At 47.9% G+C, this 20375-nt stretch overlaps 8 protein-coding genes across 8 annotated transcripts; 5 read left to right on the plus strand and 3 right to left on the minus strand.

Moving 5' to 3' along the window:
- Positions 1-1076: 1076 nt before the first annotated feature.
- Positions 1077-6183, plus strand: I302_108382 (uncharacterized protein; the record flags this gene model as incomplete). The annotated part of the gene is made up of 3 exons (XM_019193844.1): positions 1077-1366; positions 1456-1608; positions 1671-6183. 3 exons carry the CDS (start codon positions 1077-1079, stop codon positions 6181-6183), a joined length of 4956 nt encoding a protein of 1651 aa, XP_019043967.1.
- Positions 6184-6491: 308 nt separating this feature from the next.
- On the minus strand, positions 6492-7571 carry I302_108383 (peptidyl-tRNA hydrolase; the record flags this gene model as incomplete). The annotated part of the gene is made up of 6 exons (XM_019193843.1): positions 6492-6543; positions 6618-6668; positions 6785-6886; positions 6961-6986; positions 7121-7482; positions 7550-7571. 6 exons carry the CDS (start codon positions 7569-7571, stop codon positions 6492-6494), a joined length of 615 nt encoding a protein of 204 aa, XP_019043966.1.
- Positions 7572-7861: 290 nt separating this feature from the next.
- On the plus strand, positions 7862-9230 carry I302_108384 (uncharacterized protein; the record flags this gene model as incomplete). The annotated part of the gene is made up of 5 exons (XM_019193842.1): positions 7862-8044; positions 8189-8294; positions 8464-8563; positions 8684-8926; positions 9122-9230. 5 exons carry the CDS (start codon positions 7862-7864, stop codon positions 9228-9230), a joined length of 741 nt encoding a protein of 246 aa, XP_019043965.1.
- Positions 9231-9723: 493 nt separating this feature from the next.
- Positions 9724-11743, minus strand: I302_108385 (uncharacterized protein; the record flags this gene model as incomplete). Its single annotated transcript, XM_019193841.1, has 5 exons — positions 9724-9937; positions 10050-10225; positions 10347-10512; positions 10675-10979; positions 11189-11743. The coding sequence occupies 5 exons, from the start codon at positions 11741-11743 to the stop codon at positions 9724-9726; spliced, it is 1416 nt and encodes a 471-aa protein (XP_019043964.1).
- Positions 11744-12206: 463 nt separating this feature from the next.
- Positions 12207-13011, plus strand: I302_108386 (uncharacterized protein; the record flags this gene model as incomplete). The annotated part of the gene is made up of 4 exons (XM_019193840.1): positions 12207-12255; positions 12367-12601; positions 12806-12888; positions 12974-13011. The coding sequence occupies 4 exons, from the start codon at positions 12207-12209 to the stop codon at positions 13009-13011; spliced, it is 405 nt and encodes a 134-aa protein (XP_019043963.1).
- A 346-nt stretch (positions 13012-13357) lies between these two features.
- On the minus strand, positions 13358-15145 carry I302_108387 (uncharacterized protein; the record flags this gene model as incomplete). Its single annotated transcript, XM_019193839.2, has 4 exons — positions 13358-13980; positions 14079-14726; positions 14840-15015; positions 15114-15145. 4 exons carry the CDS (start codon positions 15143-15145, stop codon positions 13358-13360), a joined length of 1479 nt encoding a protein of 492 aa, XP_019043962.2.
- Positions 15146-15729: 584 nt separating this feature from the next.
- On the plus strand, positions 15730-16473 carry I302_108388 (uncharacterized protein; the record flags this gene model as incomplete). The annotated part of the gene is made up of 3 exons (XM_019193838.1): positions 15730-15889; positions 16008-16135; positions 16318-16473. The coding sequence occupies 3 exons, from the start codon at positions 15730-15732 to the stop codon at positions 16471-16473; spliced, it is 444 nt and encodes a 147-aa protein (XP_019043961.1).
- A 1102-nt stretch (positions 16474-17575) lies between these two features.
- On the plus strand, positions 17576-20316 carry I302_108389 (uncharacterized protein; the record flags this gene model as incomplete). The annotated part of the gene is made up of 5 exons (XM_019193837.1): positions 17576-17892; positions 18044-18345; positions 18472-19399; positions 19579-19737; positions 19797-20316. The coding sequence occupies 5 exons, from the start codon at positions 17576-17578 to the stop codon at positions 20314-20316; spliced, it is 2226 nt and encodes a 741-aa protein (XP_019043960.1).
- Between the last annotated feature and the right edge of the window lie 59 nt (positions 20317-20375).

Below are 20375 nucleotides of genomic sequence, written 5' to 3' on the forward strand. Positions count from 1 at the left end.
GTTGAACGGATTGAACCCAATTATGGGGGTGAAAAGAAACAGAAGAAGAGGAAAGAGCAAGTCGATTTGATTTGGGGTGTAAAAGGGTGTATACCAGGTGGAGTGACGTAGAGTATAATTTGGTGTGCACTGCGGGTGCGGGGGTTTGGCTTGCGGTTGGCTCAGGTGGCGATGTGGCAGTATGAAGGGAGATGTGGACGAGGTAAAATGAAAGATGATCAAGTGAATGAGGATGCGAAGGTATGTATGCATGATGGATGGATGATATGTTGATATGTTTGGTGTGAGCTGATGTGATCATGCTATGTGCTATGATGTGACAATTTGTATGACCATCATCATCGTCATCATGTGCGCTACATCGATGGTCAAACACCAAAGGACCGTGCACATCGCCATCATCATCATCATCATCATCAACATCATGCTCAGTTGCAAAGTCATTACAAACCTATTTGTAATGGTGGATTAGGTTATAGTTGACTGACGTTGGATCCAGTCAACCAATGTTGTACCAGCTGTACTACCAAGGCGACTGACTTACTTGATTTATTAAAAATATAACATTCATATAACATTCATATCATCTCTCATTTCTCTTTCTCTTTTCGTTCATCTTTTGATTCTCATCACCTTGGTTCTCTTCTCACATCCTTATTCCCATTGTATCATACTTCTTATCATTCTCATCATACCGTATCCCTCCTACACTCTTCGTCTATGCCAATCATAGGCAATATCATTCACTTCGTCTACGCTACCACCCACCACATTCTACTTCTCGGTCCAACGTTCATCACACTATCGCTTCTCATCTCCAACTGTGAAAGCTTACTTCTGATTATACCATTCTTCACCATCGATATACTCGTCTTGTATTTCTCAATACGACTCATCATCACCTGTTGCGATACCATGTAAGCCTTGTTTATCCTCGAACTGGCGCATCATGCCAGGAGTAAACCTGAGCTGACGTGAGATTACTAAACCACACAGAACCGAAATCGAAGAATACCTCTGGCCGCAGATACCATCTCAATAGTCGATCGTTTTCGCTATCAAATACCTTCCGCACCATGTCATCCCCACCCGACCCACCCGGTCCGACCAAGAAAGACAAGGGGAAAGGTAAAGCCAAGCCCGAGCCCGAACCCAGAAGTGGAGATGCGGAACGATTCAAAAATCTCACGGCTGAGGAAATCAAATTTGAGCTTGCTGCAAGGGAAATGCGCAAAGACCTCGACTCCGATCTAGTAGGGACAGAAACGGCCATGGAACAACAACAAGAGACTTTCGACTGGCTAGAAGGTTCTGGATTGCCGTTGCCTTCACCGGTCGAGAAGGCTGGTGAGGTTGATCACGGAGAGTAAGCTTATCTTTCCACTTCATACAGTCATCCTTCCATTCCATACACCAGAAAGGACGATAAACTGACGGACTTTCGCATACCTATAGGGGACAATTATCCCCTCTTTCACCAAGCCCTCCGATCCCTTCAGCACCCAATCCTGCCGGACCCATGTCACCGGGTGAGCAAGATGTACATGGTCATTCGCATCCTCCAGGGAATAAAGGGGTTTGGAGGAAGTTCAGGAAAGCTCCAAACAAGTCAGTATACAACAGATTTGGTTCCCTCACTTAGTGGGAGCCGCGCTGACTCGTTGATACAGGTTCACCAAATTCGTGTCCGATGCCTTCCATAAAGCTACATCTCCACCTGTCAACAAACTTCGAAGACGGCAAGACGACAATCCTGCGGCTGGCCCGTCCACCACCCAGAACACCTCAGATGATCATGAAACGGGACCCTCTTCCACAGATCTTGGTAGGTTCGTACCTAACCTGGACCCTGTTGCACCCAGAGATTCTTCTGGGTCAGATCATCTCTCCAGCCGTCGGCAAGAAGCTTTTCGATCAGGCATCTTGAAACCCACCATGCCATGGGACATTCCTCTCACAGCTCAGGAGATGATCGACATAGACAGAGAATGTAGAAGGATAGAATTGGCTCATCAAGCCCTCCAAGCAGGATGTATCAGCGGCTCACCGCCAACCATCGAGGAACTTATCCAAATGCCAACGTCAAGGTCTAGTACCTCCATCGACCCGTCCAGGACCGCTCCAACTTCCTTCCTTGATCAGGTCATGTCCTCCCACCGAGAGAACTCGTCATTCCAGGCAGACACGCCAGCCGCTTCGCACACCAATCGACGTACGCATTCTATTCTTCCACCCGCCAGCCACAGATGGCATGTCTTTGATCAGTCTTCTGTTTTTGAGCAGCCCACGATCAAGCGGATCCGAGATATCCCCGCTCGATCAGTCTTTCCGGTCCCTTCGAATTCCGCATCCATCTACAGCAATTCTTACGTTAACCCCTCCCCAGCGGTTTCCCCGACTTCAGGTGTCAGTACCGCAACTGCTCAAGCTTGTCCTAGTGATATCACCGGTGATGTTGGGCACAGACCTACCAAGAGTTATTATCCTGGAAGAATATGGCCGAGGGAACACTCAGGTTCACGCCGAACAGCTCAAGAAGCCCTTACTCAGATCCAACAGTCTGCTGCAGACCAAGATACCACGAAGGATGGTCCCTCCGAAGGAACGTCTCATCATACAGCCGGGACCGAAGGGGGAAACACAAAATCACAGTCTCGATCGGGAGGTCAGAACGAGCCATCGGGTGGAAGATCTTCATCATCCAGCACAAGATCCTCGATTGGCTCGCCCGCCACAACGAGTCTTACCCCGCACCACACGCCCTCTTTGGATCGGCATAGTGATGAAGAGTCAGAAGCAGATCAAGAAGAGCATCCCCCTGAATATAATTCCCATCCAACTGAACCCTCTCCCCCTTATCGTCGCCGGCCTGGCCGAAGATCCTCAGCTACTGCCCGAAGGAAGGGAAAAGAAGGCGACGTGTTGAGGCCACGAGGGGGCTCCTCAAATCACATAGGTAGAGAAGAGGTGGATGAGAATTATTCCCCTACATTTCTCACCCGCATATCCCCAATGCTACATCTTCAAGCGCATAGAGAAGATCCCAGAAGGTCACGTTCATCTGCAAACTGGTCAAGTGCCGAGACTTTGTCTATCGCCAGCTCCGCAGAAGAAGGGGAGGGCACAACTGGTCGCAATAATTCAAGCGAGGAAATGACTGATAGGACCGTCAATTTGAACTTACTTCACCCGAAAGAAAACTCCCTCTGGTCGCTACGTGAACACATCCGAGATCTTACGGCTCTCCAGTCTTACCCTATCAGTGGAAGACCAATCATTGTTCCTATACCCGCCAAACAGATGATCCCCTATCCTGAAAAACATGCCACCAACTTGTTCACACTGCGTGAATTGGACGAGGTAATGCTACAACAACGAATCGTTTTTCCTCTACCCTTCATGAGGATGTATGGAGAGGATGTGGTCAAGCCCCGCTATCTTGAAGACCTAGGTACGGCTCACTTTATCAGCCGCCATGGCATCCAACAACTCGGTCGTCCCGCTGGAGTCGCTGAGAGACCATGCCTACCCCAAGGTCCAATAGCTCTGTTCGCTATATCTGATGGAAATGCTGGTGTAGTGGCACTGCAGAGGATTTCGAATCGGATCAAAGTGCTTCGGTGGAGAAGGAATGTTCAGCCGGAATCTCTTGGATCACCGGACGATGACTACAAAGATGCGATAGAGATCACGGATGTCCAACCTTACATTGCACAAGATGAAGACGATGCTGTCTGTATCATCATTGCCCAACAGACAGATTCTCCCTTGAGGTTGAGAGGCGGAAGACCAAAAGCCAAATCAAACGTTGGACACCAAACATCTTCGGCAGAGGAAAATGTACCAGAACTCTCGACTTCCCCCGTTCTACCTCATCAATCCTCAGAGGTCCAACCGACCACATCACCTGTCATCCCTTGGTTTAACACCAACATTCCCCAGAACCAGCCATTCTCAATCTTTAGTGATTTGCAACCGAATGCTCCCCGTCCCGTAAATTCGTTTGCCGGAAACGCTATCGCACCATCTGGCTCTGGAACGATCAATCCTCAATCTTTGAACCTCACCCCTTCCACAACGCAGCCAGTCTCGATAGATTATCAACTGGTAACAGACTTGTTCAATTCTGCTCTCAAGCACAGATCTGCCATCCCATACCCTTATCATGCTTCCGCTGCGTTTCATCACGCGGTTATACTAGCAGTGCAAGGGTGGACGCTTAAACACGACGAAATAACGCCACCTGGACTTCGGACGTTGGCTGTCGAGGCAATGCAAGCTTTTGACGATGCTACAGCACCCCAAGCGACCATCCCAGTGGCCAGTCCCGCCTCCTCGGCACATGCCCCTGCACAGGTCGAACAGGAAGCCTCAAGAATACCATTTCTCGGTCCGGGAGATTGGAATCAGGACCTGACCACGGCAGTGACAAATCCTGTGGAATTACCACAAACAACTGCAAGTACTAGCAGTGTCTTTCAACCATTAGAAGTCCCACTTGATCTCTACCAAGCATGGCCGGAAGCATTCGTTGGCCATTCTATCCGGATCATACCTAGTACCACTGAAGCAGCCTCAGCGATTGGCGAGTCATTGGGATCGTCAAGCAGCCCCCATCCGAGCAGTGCGCCTCCCCAAATGTCATCTTGGTCTTCGCCTTCCACCGCTGCTGCGCCGGGTCTACCGACAGAAGGCGAGTTCGCTTCCTTATTCTCTTCTTCCGGTGGACTTTTCAACATGGATGTACCCCAAATGTCACCTTCAGCGGAGTCGACAGGTGTCCAGATATTTCCCACCTTTCCGAACCCCACTCAGCCTCAAGGTCAACTTGCAACTGGTGCATCAGGTCTCGATCGATGGGCTGAAGGCTTCACAGGTGCATCACTCATACCTTCGGAGCTGATGCCTCAATCAAGCTCACCTGACTTGTCAACATTGTCACCAACTTGGCGAGGTGGTTTCGCACCCTTGATCCTCAACTCGCCAACTTCGGCACCGCTCACGACATCCCCCGTTGCTGCCTCTGCACCTAGTAATCCGCCTTCGGGGTCTTCGTACCTGTTCGGGAACTATAGTCTGAGGTCAAACCAACCTGTGCCTTCCGCCCCCCGGTTGTCGCGATCTCGATCTACATCTCCCCTCTCAATTCGTATCTGGCCTTCGGCTCATCAATCAATTCGAGCCGCTTCTCCCGGGGCAAGGTCTACCCAAGCTCCGATACACCCATCAGGTCCCCTACGCGTGCGTCGTTTGTCTGGACCCGGCTCCATGGAACATCCTCCTGGAGCCGAAGATGTACTGCCAGCCTCTGAGGGACTGCAATCGGTACAAGAACAGCCATCCACGGGACTGACCCTTCATATCATTGAGCCTACACCTCGAGGCTCACTGGGAAGCAACCAAAGTCCGATAGAAGTATCTCCCACGGAAGGATCTCAAAGGACTCGACTCGCCAGAGAAGCCATGATGGGTTCCGCTGGTCAATGGCTGATACCCGAAAGAAGCCGAGAAGCGAGGAACAAACGAGATACCAGTGTCGCCCCTCCTCAAGATCCTCAACAAGGTAAACGATTGACTGTTCCTGATGCTCGAGCTTCTACTGCGATGACCCGAAGGAGAAGTTCTTCCGACCCTACTATTTCTAACCAATTCGCGGCCAAAAAAGCTGTGTTCGAAGCTGCTTTCCCTAACCGACCGTTCCCACAACAAGGACCACCGGGTGAACAGCAGTACCTAGCACACCTAGAAAGGGAAGAAGAAGTGAGAAGGGCAAGGATTGGAGCTCATATTGCTCGTCAGCAAGAACAAGATAGGTTGGCTGTACAGGCTGCTCAGATGATGGAGGCGCTCAGGAAGGGTCGGCCACCTTCGCCAGGGATGAGAAGTTATGTGGACGAAAAGACCGGAACGGAATATATAATTCGTGAGAAGGAGTATCAACCTCGGTCGAGGCCGATAGCTGGACCTTCCACTTCCAGGACACCGTCTTCTTTTGGAGGAGTAACGCAGGGAAGGGTGATTAGCGGAGGAAGTTCTACGAGTGGAAGTAGTAGATCTCAAGGACAATCATCGATGGAGGGAGAGGAGGAGAGAGGAAGAAGTAGAAGTAGGAAAGGTAAAGAGAGAGAAGATACGGAATCGACAGATACAAGAGGGTCTAAGAAGAAAAGAGGGAAGGAGTGAGTCGGTTGTGTGAGAAATGAGAGTTTCTGGTTAGAACGTCGTGAATGGTATTCTGTTAGCTTTTAACCTTGTACTTTGTATGTCCCATCCATCGCCTATTCGTCGTTGTACTGTAGCTTTTCTTCGAAAGGTTGAGATGTTGCTTGTTCAAGTTGGTTAGTCGTTGTATTTGGTGCATGTATCGGCTTGTTCATGCCCTAGATTCGCGTCGCCAAAATACACTGGAACAAGAAGGGAGGTGCTATGATCGGCGTAACATCTCATCGTCAAGCGATACATGCTCAAGAGGCTTATGTCGTAGTATCCGACTACAAGAGTTTGAGTTTTCCCGTAACGGTATTGATCAACCTTGCTGGACCGCTAAAATTGCAACACATAAGGAGGTCAGCAAATCAATGAGATTTGAACCGATATAGATGAGAATCAAGACTCACGGTCCAATCCCAACTATCGTCTTTGATCCAGGAGCCACCTGAGTTCGACCACTATGCGTGACATGATAGAGTCAGTACAACCGATGATGTACCGTGTAGCATCATCTGGATGCTCTTGAAGAGATCCTCTCGCATAGAGGTCAGAGGCAAGGGAGAAGAGTACTCACGCATCTCGTATAGTCCTTGCGCAGAGATTCAGACTCCTAGCTTGGGCTGCTAGGATCTCGAGCTCTTCGGTGTTGGCGCAACGTAATGCTATTTTGGGTTGACTATGATCCATATAGGAGAATCAAGATATGTCAGTCGGGATCACGTTGGGAAGGGGGTTGAGGGGGATGCTCACCCTTGATTCTGCCATGCTCTGAATAGCTATGTAAGCAAGTATGATATTAGCTTCAATCCCATTTTCTTGATTTCATCGCCCACACGTTCCATCCATCTTGACGCTACTTCCCTTCCGCTGCCCTCATTATACTCAGTATGACAGGTGATAACCCACTCACCCTCGGATTAGCCTCCTTGAGGGTCATAGCACAAGCCAGTGTCGCATGACCCGCCTGCGCAGCGATCTTCCCCTTGGTCATCTTCAGCTCATCATTCACCACCAAAACCAACTTCATCTCCTCCGAGCTGCTAAATTTGGTAGAGGTGAGGTCGGACGATAGAGCCGCGGCTGTATCTTCAGCATCTGATTCTGTATCTGTTCCTCCTTCTGATCCTGATGATTGACTTGGGAGGGATTTGGTCTTTTTGGATGAATCTGTGGGAGTGAGTAGAGAGGGGTTGGGGCGGGAGGAGAGGAAGGTGTGGACTTGATAGCCTGCTGCGAAGGCTATGATGGATATGACGAGGGGAGAGAGAAGACCTAGAACAAGTGAACATGAGTTGGCTCAGCATTCTCCTTTGGGGTTTGATTGCTTTGATGAGCTCACCGTCCATCCTTATCGAGGTCATATTTCCTGGCTCAGGACTTTCCGTCTATTTCAATCGTGATCACAAGGTATATATATGCTTGGGGAATCTTCAGTTTATGCTCCAGCTTAGCTCCTTTGGACATCTCTCGAACAAAATGTTGAGCGGAGGAGAGTAAAATGATGACATCATCACTTTTCAGCGCTTCACCTCTTGTGATTCGAAAAACGATCAAAGCTGTCTAGATGCAACATTACTTGATGCCTTTTCATCCTTCTACCGTATTCTCACTTTCACAACTCATCTAGACGGAGAAACAAAGACAGAACAAGATGTCAAAAACAGCATCAACCCCAACACCCACATACAGCACAGCCGGTACTGTCTCCGCGCCCATCGACTTGTCGGGGCTGAAAGGTGAACATACCAAGTTGGACTTGTCATCGTCGAGTAAAGGGAAGAAGGTTGTCAAACCTAATGTCAAGGTTACGTTGACTAGTCTGACGGTGAATAACGTGAGTGGGAATCTCTGATCTGCTCATCTCGCGAGGATCTTCTTCATCAGCATGAGTTGCTTGATGTCAGGTGTACCTAAACCTGGAGAGGTGATTTGATGGTCTGAGGTTCTAGAAGCTGATTATATATGTATATGTGCTTAGTCCGGTACATTACGAAGAATGAACAGCGTCGTCATACCTATTGTGTACTCTGATAAATTCTACAAGGAAGTGAGGGACCCATTGCTGGATGATGTGAACAAGTTAAGTGAGTATAGAACTAATTCGCTTTGATAGTGTTGTCCATCCTCTCGCCTGTCTTGTTCCCTTTCCCCCTTACCCTCGGAAAGGTTGAATGGCAGACATGTAGAGAGCATGTTCAACTTCGAAGATGAAGCATCGCATCGTATATGCTGACCTCCTTGATGCTATCATAGTCTACTACGCAGATATACCCGTAGGAGCTATCTGCTGCAAATTCGATAACCTATCCAAAGGATCCAAACAACCACCTACTCTGGTGATACTCACTCTTGCGTAAGTCCACTTCTTAGCCCTATTACCGTACCAACCACCATCAAATATGTACAACCAACGTTAAATGCCAACCTAAACCCAACCTCGCCCTTCCCAAGCTGACATTCCCGACCAACCCAGAATCCTCGCACCCTACCGATCACTCAACCTCGGCACCTCCCTCCTCCTCTCCTCCCTCAAAGCCGCTCTGCACCCTACCACCCCCCCTCCGCCCATCCCATCAGATAACAAGACCAACACCCGAGCTTCTTTGACCGTCGCTGCGCCCCGAGTAAAGGTGAATAGAGCATTGGCGCATGTGCAGGTGGGGAATGAGGATGCGAAGAGGTTTTATGAGAGATTGGGGTTCAAGGAGGTTGGAATGTGAGTTTTGATTTGGTTTAATTTCGGTTAAACAATTGTTAGAGATTCCTTTCTCCTCTTCGCCTTTTGGCTCACGCATTATTCTTCATGGCATAACATTCTTCAATTCCAAGCGAAATCATTCTGATGGTCGGACACCGATACCAGACCGTCATGGAATGTTCAAAGCTGACTATATTTTTTTGCACTTCGTAGCGAAGAAAACTATTACTCCAAGGTAGAACCCCACGGAGCTATCATAATGGTCTGCGAGGACATAGCGAAATCTCTGGGCGAGAGTGAACAGCCTAACGGATCATCATAAGGGTGTCAGAGACATGGGCAGCAGTGCAGTCAGTCTAGCATATGGTATGCATCGAGGAGTATATCGAGACTGGAGGAAGGAAAAGACCCGATTTCGTGGGTGAGAGTGAGGAGACATCGCTTGGTTTGATGGTATCTCACTCAAGTAGCTAAAGGTAGAGTAGAGTAGATGTCCAGCATAGACGTTGCATTGAAATTTGCATATGCAATCATTACATGCTATTGGCTTTCAATCTCGATACAAAGTCACTGGTTATCCACTTTAGGACCCAAATTGCTCGTATAGACCCCTGTCCTATCTGTCTATCATGCGTGATTACTTGACAACAATGCAGGATCTTTATACATCTACCACTCGGCATAAGTCAGGATCAACTCGACTGCCCGAACATCCATCTACACCGATAAGCAAGTATATGCGTACACAATATGAACCACAAACAATCAAACCACCAATCCCAGTCCCCTTGAACTCCTTCTTCATCGAGCACAGCCTAAAACACCCTCAATCCCCCCAAACCACTCAAGCCCTCCCCATCCACCTGGCCGATATCCACCTCCACCCTCTTCTCAGCTACAGCCCCACCCCCGCTCATACCCACCCCACCGAACAGGGACGAAAACAGCTCATCTACTTGTTCTTCGTGCCATCCGTTGGACAGGGGGATAGGTACGACAAAGTTCTGTGCTTTCTCGTGCACTGTGTATCTGCGAATCAAATCTGAAAATTCAGCTATGATCCCAGGGCATATCAAGTCGATCAAGATCGAAGGCAATCCTTCGACCAGATCGATCGATGGACATGGACATATTCGCTCACCTCAACTTTCGTCCTTTGCTACCGCCCCTTTCCTCCTCCCTCTTCTTCTTCTTCTCCTTTCTGAGATGCGTCAGATCAGCTGCTGGACCTGATCCAGATCGCGATTCAATGACTTCTCGAAGTAATGCTCGGTAGGCTGATTCTTCAGATTCCATGAGTGTTTTGTCGGAATCTCTCTGTGAATGACAATGAGCCAAGACAATCAGTCATATATTGGTGAGATATTACCATACAACCCGAACCACCTTGACCGTCCTCAGAGAAGTAAATTATGGAATAAGGAGATCAGTAACTCACCTTACTGGCCAAACCAGCTTCGATAGCCTCTACCACACCGCCCGAACCGCTCTTGACGCTTTGTAGGAACTTACTTCCTCCTGCTTGTTTTGATCCGAGCTGCAGGGACGCGGCTTGAATCTTGCTGGACCATTTGTTGAGGATTGGTAGGATCTGGTCGTGGTTGCTGTGAGAGATCGAAAATGAGTCAGTACCATAGTAGAATCATGTATATATATATCACAATCGATATCAGTGCGAGAGTATAAAATCTAGGTGCATAGCCCTTCGTCTAGACCATGTGGAACGATGCAGGATCTGACCAAGACAACTGAGATCAATAACTCACGAATCACTCAACTCCAAACTCCTCACAGCACTTTCCCTCCAATACTCCTCCTCATCGTACTCATCCCTCTTTCTCTTATTACCATCCCCCGGTTCGACCTCTGAACCAGGTAATACCAATCCCTCCCTCAAGGTGAACAGCCTTTCGTTCATCTCGCTTAGTGATTTCAGGATCTCCGCCTTCTTACTTGCCAGCTCACCCTCTGGGTCGGCTGGGTAAGCGTCGATCGATTTGGGGAGGGTGGTAGATGATGAGAGGGCTTTTTGGAATGTGATTCGGAGGGTTAGGAGGGATTCGAATAGGGCCTGGTTTGATGAGATTGGATTAGCATGTGCGAGTGAGATTGTAGAGATTGACGTTGAATGACAGATATCTTTGAGGATCAAGATGGGATTGCAAAAGGACATGCTCTTCTAGGGATCTCAAGGAGGAAGTGATCGAGATAGAAGATCATGATGATGTAGTCGTGTGAAGTAAATTGAGTATGACACCAAATCTAGCCAATCGCACTCACCTTCTGACGCCTGATCGCTATCCCTTTTTCAATATCCTTCGCTCTTGAATCTCGCAGCGAAGCCATCGGGTCTAGAGCCTTGTTTGAAGATTTTGGTTTCGGCTGGACTTCCTCTTCTTCGTCCTCCTCTTCATCTTGATCTTCATCTTGATCTTCATCGTCCTCTTCTTTATCCTCGTCCTCATCTTCCTCATCTTCCTCTTCATCCTCCTCATCGTCATCATCATCCTCCTCACTATCCTCAACCTCCCCAAAATTCATCCCCCCATCCTGATCTTCCTCCTCTTCGTCATCATCGAATATTTTCCTCCTCCCCACCTTCTCACCTCCGTACTTGACCCCTCTCAGCGTCCCTGCCGATCCCTCTCCAACATCATTCAACTGCATTCGTAGTCTCGAGGGCCCAACATCGAGGTAATGTTCCTTCCCCTCATTCGGATCGTCTTTTTTGGGTATTGAGAGGGAATCTAATGAGGTGTAGGCTGATTCCGGGTCTAGGGATTTGGGTTGGTTGGAGGAAAGCTTTTTGAGTTGGTCGGCTAGGGATAGTGACATGTTGTAGATGCTGATTCGCAATGGGTATGACTTGAGTATTTATGTAGGATCAATGTGATTACTGTCAGTCTGTGATGGTGTGTCTGATAGCTATATGGATGTTTTTCTGTGATGTTGTAATAGATGATGATCACAAGATAGAGTTAATGAAATACAAGATGGAAGATGGATGAAATGAATTTCAACCGGACCACCTCCATCTTTTCAACTTTTGATAATTTTGATCTTTTGTGTGATGATATTACCTAATTCGGTAAATTCCTTATGTAACGCGTTCAATCTCATGTTTGGTTTGAGCTGAGCTCAGCTGCAGCGCAGTCCAGTGTCCATCAACGGGTGCTTTCTTCAAATTCATCACTCTTCACCTATCACTCATCTCTCACATTAACGCCTATCTCATCAAGGTATCTTCTACGCATCCCTCCACCAAGCCAAGAGATCAGAGCCATACCGATCAACCACCATGTTCTTCCACCTCTCAGCACTTAGCGTATTCCTAATCATCGCATTCCGTATGTCCCCTCCATCTAACTACACCTCTTGGCATTCCCTCCTTGCCCCTCTCCCATCCCAACCATCATCAAATAAGAAAATGTACTGATATAATGGAAATGGGACCACAGTGATAGTATACTACCGTTCCCGTCTCCTCCCCCTCCTCTCGCGATACCTCCCCACATCCATCGTAGCAAGATTCACAAACTACCAACCCCTCCGAAACTTCTCGTTCTCCGATCAAGCAGCTGCGGGGATCTCGTCGAGTAATTTTGATTTGGAGAGTAATAATATAGCGGAGGGGAGTGGGGAGTCGAGGATGGGGTTGGACGAGGCTGGCGTGGAGGAGGTTAGGAGGATCATGTGAGTGGGGTTTTACCTTGAACTTCTTCATATCGAGGGGGATTGGGGACGAAAGGAATGATCTGCTAGGGATGTGAATGTGACTGAATTGGGTCGGACAATCAACTGCTCATCCCTTTTGCTGGATGTCAACAAGTAGTGGATGCAAAGGGTACTCATCATGTATCTGCCATTTGAGATGCTGATGTTAGTATGCTGCAATAGGGCTATCGAACGATGTACCTTCGACCAAGCTAGGTTGATAAGGCATAATAAGATCTTAGCTAAGAATGGGATTGCCCCTGATGGTGAGTACAGTACATCTCTGACCAGAGCCATTTTCATCATATATCTCGACTTATGCTAATCGAACCCGTATGGGCGGTGTAAAAGGCACACCACTCGACAGCAAGGCCATCACGAGACTATAAAGTTTGCAACCACTTCTCCTGGTCAATTCGATCAATGGCACCGTCGATGTGTATGTAGTCTGATGATTCTGTGGATCACATCGTTTCTTCGTCTTTCGTTTATGTTCAATAGATTATCCTCATTCGGTTTCCTCTTTTCTGTTTCTACAATTGGCTTGTACTGTTTCATTCGATGTTGATACGCCCAGATCAATGACCTTACTCCGCGATCAAGAAAATCTGAATATGAACATGTTGTTACATGGTATCTTCGTATAATGGTGTGGTACACGCTACATGTTACAGTACATGTCCAGATTTACTAAATGCACGAAGTTTCCTCGACCGAATCTACTTAGTGTTATACCTAAGCCCCATACAAATACTCGAAGAAACTCGGTTTATCTTCCCACCCCTTCCTACCCAACCCACCAGCACTTCTAAGCTGTACATCCCTATTCCTAACACTAATCTTCGGCAGATCGCCCAACCCCAAACCAGATTCGGATCCCGAACCAAAATCGCTCCACCCATCCAGCTCTGTCGGCGGTCGGGGCGGTAAAGTGAGACTATCCAACAATGAATAATCCGAATTCCCACCTTCGGACGAAGCGTATGCTGAGGATGAGTTTGATATACTCCTCTGCAACGGTACTTCCACTTCTCCAACTTGCGCTAATCGTAGATCGGAAAGACCCTCAGGTAAGGAAGTTAATGTCGTATCTCCCTCTTCCTCAAGGGAGTAACCAATCTCAGGTCCAGAGTCATCACCTCTTTCTGTCGCTGTATCACTACCACTCTCACTCTCCGTGTCGCTTTCTGACGCTGTGAATGATCCTGTTGATTCTGGACCGGATTGGGAGGACAGTTCCGAAGTTTCAGGTGTGAGGAGATTGTTGGATGTTGAGGAAAGACGCGGTTTGATAATGGTTGGTAGTATTATGTGAGTCAGGCGAATGGACTCGTTCGAGATGGTTTGGTGGGATTCACCTATAGCAATAGTAGGGGGTAAGCAATAAAAAAATGGATAGGTGAGAGCCGTGAGATTGAAGCGAATTACACGTTCAAGCAAGATAGTCGTGACTCACTCCATGATACCAATTCGTAATACCTCGCCAACAGATGAACCACCAATCTCTCAAATGGATCAACAACGTACCAACTCAGATGAGCAGGTGATCTTGAAATCTCCAGTATCGCCGAGACCTGACTTCCATCTTGTTTTTCTGGTAGGGAGGGCAACGACCCAGTGATCTGATGCTGGGCAGGTAGCCTTCTGCGATTACTTCCGCTGCCATTGCCATTCGTACTTGATCCCGATCCTGATCCTTCTCCATTCTTCTCAATGGGTATATCAACCAAAGTCTCATCAATAATCTTCCACCTCCTTCCTTCTCCGTCGGAAGAATGTCCATTTAAGTTGGTTACATCCCAATCACCGCCCAACCATCCTCTCATCTCCTGCTCTACACCTTGTACTAACCCCTCAACCCTCCTTCCCCTTTTCTTACGCAGTAATGCTCTGATCCCTTTGAGGGAAAGTTGAAAATTCCCATTGACCGAGTCTGCCGAGTTGTTACCCCTCTCTGGTGGGATCGTAGATGGGATAGAGGCTTTTCTTGGTACGGCGTCGGATGGGAAGATTGGTTTATCGACTAAGCGAGGTTGGAGTGGGACTGAGGGGTAGTAATCTGATTTCGAGGGGGGAGCTATATGCGGATTGGAGGTGAATGAGGCTATGGTGCGAGTACATCATCAGCTAGATGTCATCGGCTACGTAGCTGAGATAACAACACATCAAAGATGGTGTAATTGGATGTGTAGTCTTAAGAGATATGAAGGGACTAACCATTATCCAACCTCCTAATCACCCTCTTTCCCTTCCCATTCAACCTCCCCTCAATCTTCGGTTCCGCCCTGGCCTCTCGTCTAGCTTGAATACGTTCACGCTGTTGGGCATTGTGCGCTTCGACTTGTTTGAGAGTGGTGTTCTTGGGGTTTTGGAGGATCGCGGGAAGTCGGAGGCTGTAGATGGGGAAGTTCAGCATGATATCAGAAGGATTTGGATATAGTCGGGTGGCAAATCAGGTGAACTCTGTCAGATTGGTGGTACGAGGACTTACGGAGCTGGGGCTGAGGGGTCTATGGTTGACATCTTTCAGATTGCTTTTGGAGTTGCTTCTGATTGAATGAGGGATGTCTGAGGAAGGTGATTGATAGAACTGCACTCGATTATGATATAGGTTCTGATCTTATCAGAGTATCAGTAGTCGTTATCGATATCGACTTCGAAGATCGATCACCTCCACCGAGGAGATGCGTGTGCCTAATTGACACAGGGTACGGTACATCGCGTGCCTTTTTGGGTTGGTATCCTGACGGGGTGTCGACATGAGCTGAGATGGGATGACAGGCGAGTTCCTACATATCATGTTGATAGATCTACTAATACAATCATCACTCACAATACATACATACTATCAAGCCTACCTCGGGCCTATCGATATAGAACAGAAGCATACACAAATCACACAGATCGATCAGACTCATCATGGCAGCAGGGTTAAAGAGTGCGTGTCATGTTTCCCTTCATCCCATATCCAACATCCTTTGTGTGCGAGCGGCTACAGAAGACATGCGCTGACAGCTTCCTCTACCTATGATCTTCCATCTTCCCTATCTTTATGGTCTTTTCGACGCAACTATCCACTTCCTCAATCCCATCTACCTATACTTACCATGCCATTCCACCTATTCCCGCTCAAATCACCTATACCGCATGAACATCCCTTATCCCACCAATTAGCCGTCATCCTCCTATCGTTCGTGTTGGCTGCTGGGTTTCTCTTGGTGATTCTTAGTTGTGCGTTGTGGGCGAACTGGTTACCTTTATTAGTTGGTGAGTCACCTATTTTACGTTGCTCACGGTGAAACAGATGGAACGGGTTGATACCCCATATATCGTCATACACATGATTCTGAGATGGCAAGGCTGATACATTCACTTCCCACTGTAGCCCTCACATTCGTACTCGCTCCTTTACCCAATTCAATCTGCGCGAGATGTTCGAGAGCAGACGACCTGAGTCCAGAGTATAATTCTGCGTATGTCGATTTTGGGAGGTTCTTGACTGGTATGCTGGTGGTGAGTTTGGTGATCTCTCATGCTTACCAACAAGCATATCACCACGGGGATACCTTCATGATCCCATCCAATCGTATTCTGCCATCAATCAGAAATACTGGAAGTGCACATGTACAAATCATATTGAACGTATCTCATAACATACTCGTGCGCGATGCTGACCCTATGAATGGATGGTATAGACAACCGGTCTCTCCCTGCCCGTTCTCCTCGCTCACTCAAAACTCATACAACCTGCTGCATGTTGGATGTCAATAGCTGGAGGAGGGTTGGTGTACGGTACGATCCTGGTTTACTCGGGATGGTTCGGTGGAAGTTCGGATGATGAGGGGTGGTAGATGTAGATGTTTCCACGATGAGTAGAAGGAGGACAGTAAGATCGAGTGAAATGTCAATGTCGAGCTCGACTTGTGACTAGCTCATGAGATCGTCCTGTTACTGAAGTTCGGTAGACGTGGATAGTGGAAGCGAGTTTGGCTTGTACGATTATGCAAATATCACAAATAACAGTAACATGCTTTACGTCGCCCCTCCTCCTCTTTTCATGCTTTGACGCTAATTGACAAATCCAAAAGCAAAGCAGAATCCAGCTCAGTATCGTGCTTGGCGCAGAACAGTACTGTTAAAAGACTGGCGCATCGCAGTGACTGCAAGTGAGATAGGAAATGCGGTTCCTAATTTATGAATTGACAAGGTAGTACGCCACCCCCACTTTCCACTTTCCACTTTCCACTTTCCACTTTCCACCTTGTTACTCCGCGTTTCGTTTGTTGACAACTAACCTAACTGAGCACTGGACCCGTGACTTTGACCTACAAGTAACCAAGCTACTGCTACTGCTACTACTACTACTACAACAGCCAAGCAATGAGCATTGATCGCATCTCATCTCAACTTTTCTACTTGAGCTGCATACCATAATGCCATACTTGTAATTGTGTATATAGTATGTCAACAATTCAGAACCAGGCTTGACCCACTCACCCGCGCATCGCGGTGTAGCAACAATCCAGGAACGTTCATTCTATTTAGCACCCGACTGATATTTCGACTGCTCTGCTCACTCAACCTTCAACTGCGCCTTCTCTCCTATTCTATTTTCATCGCCTCATTCTATTATCGCATCTTCACAAACATCATCATCAATCTTACTTGACTCCATCGCATCGACGCGTACGTACAGGTCTATCCGACATCCATATCAAAAATCAAATTCAAAAAAAAAAACAGAAAAGAAGAGAAGAAAAGTGACGCCGGTTGATACTTCCGCTTGACCCAGTCACAACACTGCTTTTACGTTAGAATCCAACATTTGAAGAGAAGAGAAGAGCTTGTAGCGAGAAGATCAAGTCAAGTTTGCTTCTCCGATGATCCCATCTTGACTATCTACCACATCGTGATTTCTCTTCTTCGACACGCTGGCTGCAAGAGCTTCTCGACATGGTCACCACCCAATTATTCTTCACTGTCTTCTCTCTCCTCTCGCTTGCCAATGCCTCCTTGACCCCTGCTCATGCCCATGGATCTCATTTAACATCACGGAATATTGCATCTAGTAATCAGAATTCCAGGAGAGATGTCCTGCCTCAGCCTGGAAATGAAAATGGGAATGGGAAGGCTCGTGCATTGAAGAGAGGTCCGAGTATTGGTGTTGGGAGTGTTCATTTGGATATACACGAGGGTAGGAATGTAAATGTGAATCAGAAAAGAGCAGTCGAGATTAATGGGACGGAGGTGAACCTTGGTACTGCGCAGAAGTGAGTGGTCTTGTGCAGCGTTCAACTAAAAGCTCATGTCAATATCCCTGGGGTCAACGGATGATTATGTCCATGTACCACCAACAGAAGGAAGAACAATCGTCACTCTCTGTAACCCGATCAGTATAGACTATAGCTAATCCTCCAACAGCACATTCGTAGTCCCCATCTCAATAGGTTCACCCCCCTCCATCTACCCTCTGCAACTCGACCTAGCCTCGTCAGACATGTTCGTAGCATCCACCCTATGTAGCACGACCTCATGTCCTGCATCCCTTGGACCGAGTGTCAATGCATATTACGATGTATCAAAGGGGTCGAGCGGGTTTGAGGAGGTCAATGGGAATAGGACGTATTGGAATTCTAGTTATGCTGATGGGACAGTGGCGTCGGGTGTGGTTGTTAGGGAACGGGTTACGGTTGGGGAGGTCGTGCTGGATGGGCAGGTTATGGGTTAGTCTTTGCTTTGCTCTGCCTTTTCACGAACCCTTACTCCACCATGTACACTCTATTTGCTTCAGTGGAATAGACTGAATGGGGCTATAGAGGAGTGCTGATTGTTTATGTTGCTATGTCTAGGCTTCATCAACTCCACCAATCTCACATTATCCTCTCAGAAGATTTCAGGTATTCTAGGCTTGGGATTCCCCAGATTATCCGCTTTGTCCCATATCCTCCTAGACGAGCATCACGACACATCTTCTTCGACCGGTTCCTCCTCCTCTGCCTCCTCTTCTTCTTCAGCATCAGCATCTCAATCATCATCTTCCAGCCAATCCGCCTCTTCAGCCACCTCACCCTCTCCGACCTACTTCCCCCCACTTCTCGAAAACCTCGTCAGAACCCCTCATATCCCCTATCCAGTCTTCGCACTTGCCCTCGCTCCTCCATCTTCTTCTCCCAACGCAACTTCCACTTCATCCTCAGCCACATCGACCAGTACTACTCGATACCAAAACAAAATTGGCTCATTGACTTTGGGAGGAGTATCAAACCATTATATCTCGAATACAGCCGGATCAGGAAGGACACTAACCGATATAGAATGGCACGAGGTCATGCCCTTTGGAAGAGCTCGGTCATTCAGCAACGACTCGCAAGAGGCACTATCAAGGACTTTGACTGGTTCAGCTACTCCCACGTCTTCTGCCTCTCCTTCCTCTACCTCATCGTCCGACTCCAACTCCTCGAGAAGAAGGAGAAGCGAGGTATCTCAACTTGACAACTTACCCTCCAACCTAGATGAACTGGGCCAAGAAGAATACCTATTCTGGGCACTGGAATTGCATAACCTCTCATTGAACGGGACGGACATTCCTCTTAATTCCAGTTATGCGAATATCGGATTACCCTCCGTCGCGCTGCTGGATGTAGGGTTCAATGGGATTTCTGGGCCACAGCAGGACGTGGTAAGGCTTTTTAGTGGGATCACGGATGCGAGACAGGTAGATGAGGGGAGGTGGGTCGTGCCTTGTGATACGAGGATGACTATTGGGTTTTCGTTTGGGTGGGTTTGTGGTTTATTTCCCATTTCTTCTGATGAAGCTATGAGTTTCACATCAGAATAGACAAGGTGTACATCATGGTCGTTTCCATGTTCTTGTTCCGTCTTTACAGGGCAGATATATCAAGAATCTGGAAGTACAGTACAGATTGATGGCTGACATGGTATCGATACTTTCGCAGAGGTCGGTATATCCAACTTCAACCTTCCGATTGGATATCCACTCAGATCGACTCATCATCATTCTGCCTTGCTTGGCCAATCGCTGCTCCCTCGACGGGTGACGGAATGGATTGGCAGCTTGGTACGCCGTTCTTAAAGAAGGTGTACAGTATTTACAGGTTAGTTATCTCACAATTCTACTTCGTTCAGTATCATATAAGCTAATACTGGAGTGCAGTTACGGTATAAACGGTGTTCAAGCTCCCTTAGTAGGGTTCCTCCCACTCGAGGATAACCCATCTTCTACCTCTTCTTCCTCCAATCCAACTGAGACTGTAACCAGCGCAACATCGCTCAACCCCAACTCACCTACCCCAACCACAATCGAAGATCTACACCTCACAACAACAATTCGAACGGTCCTACCCAATGCTATCCTCCCCGATCCGACGTACACTACACCAGAATACGTATACTCTGCCACTCCCACGTTACTACAGCAGGGTATAACGCAGTATCTTGGTCTGGCGAATAACTCTGCATATACTGTTCAGGAGGTGCCTGTCATTAGTCTGGATAGTGCTGCGACGAGTCGGATAGCTAGTATGGCTGGAGGAGAGAATGGAGGGTCTGCCGCGACGGGGGGGACTAGTTCGGCGAGCAGTACGAGGTTGAGTATCGGTGTGGGTGTAGTAGGGTTGGGGATGGGGGTGGGTATGGTGGTGGGTATGCTCGGGTTGGTGGTGCATTTGCTATAACATGATTGTTGGAATTGCAAAGTGGGGAATGTCTTCTGTCTGAGATAGACTATTGATGA

This window comes from Kwoniella bestiolae, chromosome 7 (assembly GCF_000512585.2).
Source record: "Kwoniella bestiolae CBS 10118 chromosome 7, complete sequence".
Taxonomy (NCBI): domain Eukaryota; kingdom Fungi; phylum Basidiomycota; class Tremellomycetes; order Tremellales; family Cryptococcaceae; genus Kwoniella; species Kwoniella bestiolae.